Source organism: Zea mays, chromosome 7, assembly GCF_902167145.1.
Source record: "Zea mays cultivar B73 chromosome 7, Zm-B73-REFERENCE-NAM-5.0, whole genome shotgun sequence".
In the NCBI taxonomy this organism is placed as follows: Eukaryota; Viridiplantae; Streptophyta; class Magnoliopsida; order Poales; family Poaceae; genus Zea; species Zea mays.
Genome location: NC_050102.1, coordinates 171,065,894 through 171,069,185, shown reverse-complemented (window position 1 = coordinate 171,069,185; position 3,292 = coordinate 171,065,894). Strand labels below are relative to the sequence as shown.

General features: G+C 58.5%; 1 protein-coding gene across 1 annotated transcript; it reads right to left on the bottom strand.

Annotated features, from left to right (window-relative positions):
• Positions 1-398: 398 nt before the first annotated feature.
• Positions 399-2,190, bottom strand: LOC100382031 (uncharacterized). The gene is made up of 2 exons (NM_001368194.1): positions 1,034-2,190; positions 399-914 (listed from the first exon to the last, which is right to left on the bottom strand). Exons 1-2 carry the CDS (start codon positions 2,036-2,038, stop codon positions 831-833), a joined length of 1,089 nt encoding a protein of 362 aa, NP_001355123.1. The 5' UTR covers positions 2,039-2,190; the 3' UTR covers positions 399-830.
• Positions 2,191-3,292: the final 1,102 nt, after the last annotated feature.

Genomic DNA, 3,292 nt, shown 5'->3' with positions numbered 1-3,292 from the left:
GGAGAGAAGCGACAGCCGAGTGGTGCAGAAGCGGGCAGCGACAAAGATGGCACTATAATAGCTCGAGCTATCGCGATCGGTTGAACCGGTAAAGGTTGCCGATTTACCAAGTCACGGCCAACGAATGGCTCGACGGGCAAAGCGCCCGTCGTCGTTCGTGCCACGGAGCAGGGCAGGGACGGACCCGGGCGGCCGAGCTGGGACGGCGGTGGTGGACTGCTGTGGTGGGTAATTATCGCAACAGCAACCACCACTCGCCGTCGCTGGTGAAACCACGCGTGAAAACGTCGGAGGGAAGTTAGAAATCTGAACGGAACGGCGGGATCGTCCAATCCCGATTGCAGGTTCGCCAAAAGGCCCCGAACCAACGCGAGACTAGAACATAGGCTTTGGAATTTCTCGTATCCACCACAGGATTCGAAAACCGACTTGATTTACTGCCGTAGCACACACGTACACACTGCTGCGACAAGCAGAAGCACAGCACAAGTGCACAACCCACGCGGCCCACACGCTAATCCGAACCTTTTTTTTCGCGGTTTCGCTGCACACACCTTTGCCACGCCGCGGCCGGCGGCGAGCAAGCAAACAGATTGGGTGGAAAGTGGAAAGGGAACAGAAGGAAGGTTCGGGAGGAAGAAATTACATCGAGTAGATTGGTCTTCGATCCTCCGGACATCTCGCTTGAGAAAACTGTACACTCGCTCGCGGACGCAAACACGATGCTTGCTAGTATTTACACGCTCACGCCGGCTGGCCGGTCGACCCGCGCAGGCTCGTCTCGACGAAGAAGAGAAGGATTCTTGGCACGCACCACCAGGGGGGCGGGGTCATTCCGCCGCAACGACTGCCGCTGGCCGCGTGCGGAGGCTCGGGCTCCGCGGCTGCCGCAGCATCTCGATCAGCGACTCCGCCTGCGCAATCGGAAACGGAAACGCATCAGTTGGCGAATCGTATTGGGTTAACCTGAGATGCGCGAATTGACTGGACGTTTTTTGTCGAATGCGGGGACTGCGACGTGGTGTGTGTGTACCTTGGTTTTGAGCTTGGGGCGGGCGGAGGAGGACTGGGAGAGGGCGACGAGGGGCGGGATGGCGCCCTCGCGGGCGACCATGGTGCGGTAGACGGCGTTGTCCTCGCAGATCTGCAGGAGGGAGAGGGTGGCGATCTCCTTCTGGCGCGAGGTGCCGACCTCCACCATCTCGACCAGGACGGGGATGCCGCCTTCCTCGACGGCGGCGGCGCGGCCCTCGCCGGAGCTCACCAGGGAGTGGAGGACGTACGCGGCTTTGTCCACCATGCCGGACTCCGGGTCGGCCATGAGGTCCAGCAGGGGCCGCACGGCGCCGGTCTCCACGGCGCGCTGCCGGTTCTCGCGCGCGCCGCTGCAGAGCGCGTACAGCGCCGTGGCGGCGTCCTTCTTGCCCCGCGCGCCCCCGGTCTCGAGCAGGGAGACCAGCAGCGGGATGGCGCCAGCGCGGCCGATGGCGGCCGCGGAGGCGCCGTCGAGCTGGGACAGCCGGAGCAGCGCGCACGCGGCGTTCTCCCGCGCCGCGGGCGACGCCGCGGACTTGAGCGCGTGCACCAGCGGCCGTATCGCGCCCGCCTCGACGATGGTCGCCTTGTTCTCGTCGCAGATGGAGAGGTTGAGCAGCGCCGTGACGCCGTGCTCCTGCAGCAGCGGGTCCGCGTGCGACAGCAGCCTGACGAGCGGGCGGACGCCGCCCGCCGCGGCGATGCGGACCCGGTTGTCCGGGTTGTGCTTGGCCAGCAGCCGGAGCTCCATCGCCGCGCGGCGGAGCGAGTCCAGCGACTGCGACGGGCATTCCAGCTCGGCCACGAGCGAGGAGATTGCGTCCTCCGACGCCTCGGCCGCGCAGGAGAGCAGCAGGCGGTGGATGCCCGCGGCGGCGGCGGGCGTGAAGGAGAGGTCGTCGCTGCCGCACTCGCTGAAGGGCTCGGAGCAGGAGGAATCGCCGCTGTCGCTGTAACAGCTCGTGCTGCGCCGCCGCGGGGAGGTGGACGCGTCCGACTCCATTCCCTCCGTCAGCCTCGTGTCGCGCGGCTCAGTTCCGAGCTGGAGCAAATGCCGGAAGGCCGCGAGGCGAGGGAGGAGGGTGGAGGAGACCGGGAGCCCGAGTGGGGAACGATGGAATTGGGTTCTGTTCTTTGCTTTGCGTTTGGTTGGAGAGGCGAGCTAGCGGTGGCGTCGCTAGGAGCGAATGAAATAAGGAGGGGCTCGGGCGGGGTTAACCGTCTCGCACTCTCGCGTCAAGTAATCCACACACCCTTTTAACTTTTTCTCGCCTCCATCTATACCGCAACTACCGCCACCAGATCCACATCGGACGGTGTTTTCCGCCGCGTGGCGAGCGACGGTCGAAGGGCGTGAGACACGGCGTGGAGCGCCAGCCGTTGGATCGTGGTGCGACGGTAGAGGAGGCGCGCATCTCGTTAGAGGCAGACCGGCGGGCGTGACACGTGAGATGGGCCCCTCCTCGCTCCTCTCCCTCTCCGCGCGCGTACGGACGGACGGCGGTGCACGTGAGAGCAGCAGCCGGCAGGGCGCGTGCGGGTCGGGACAGGTCCATGTTGGCGTGCACCACGCTGGGCTGTCTCGGGTGGTGGGCAGGCTAGTGCCGCAGCCCGCAGGCTCAGACAGTTGCGGGTTGGGCTGGGCTTCGGCCTGTCCGCAGCGCTGATTTCCACAACTTCCGCTGATTTGAAATTGAATGGCTACCAGAGGAATGGCAAAAGCATTTCAAGCTGGTGAGGATAGGGATGGATTCGGATCGGATACATAGAAACGGATTTAAATGTCACTATTTACCATACTTTAATCCGAATACGGATACGAATATGAATACTATCGGATACGAATACAAAACGAATAATTCGAATTCGGATTTACATTCGGATATTTACTTGATTTGGAACATAGCATCATAACAAGTATTAATTTGTTTTATCGATGGATTTATAGTTTGATAAAAATCATATTACAAGCAAATTATGAACAATAGTACATACACAATATTTAGTTGAAACTTAGTCGAATATTATATTTTTAAATAAATTATTTATATCTGGTATATTTATATTTTAGACTCTAATTATAATCTTTTTTATTAAGTATATTTGTATTTTGGACTCTAAAACTCCAATAATCTAATGTATTCAAAATTAGATTTTTTAATATTAATTAAAATTTATCATTGTATATCACTAGTGATGAGATTAACACCGTCATTTGTTTATGATATAAATATTTTTAACATTTTAAATGGTGTAC

Coding starts and splice junctions, on each gene's coding strand:
- LOC100382031 (NM_001368194.1), bottom strand. CDS start 2,038: ATGGAGTCGGACGCGTCCACCTCCCCGCGGCGGCGCAGCACGAGCTGT. Junction 915..1,033: donor GCCCCAAGCTCAAAACCAAG/GTACACACACAC, acceptor CCGATTGCGCAG/GCGGAGTCGCTGATCGAGAT.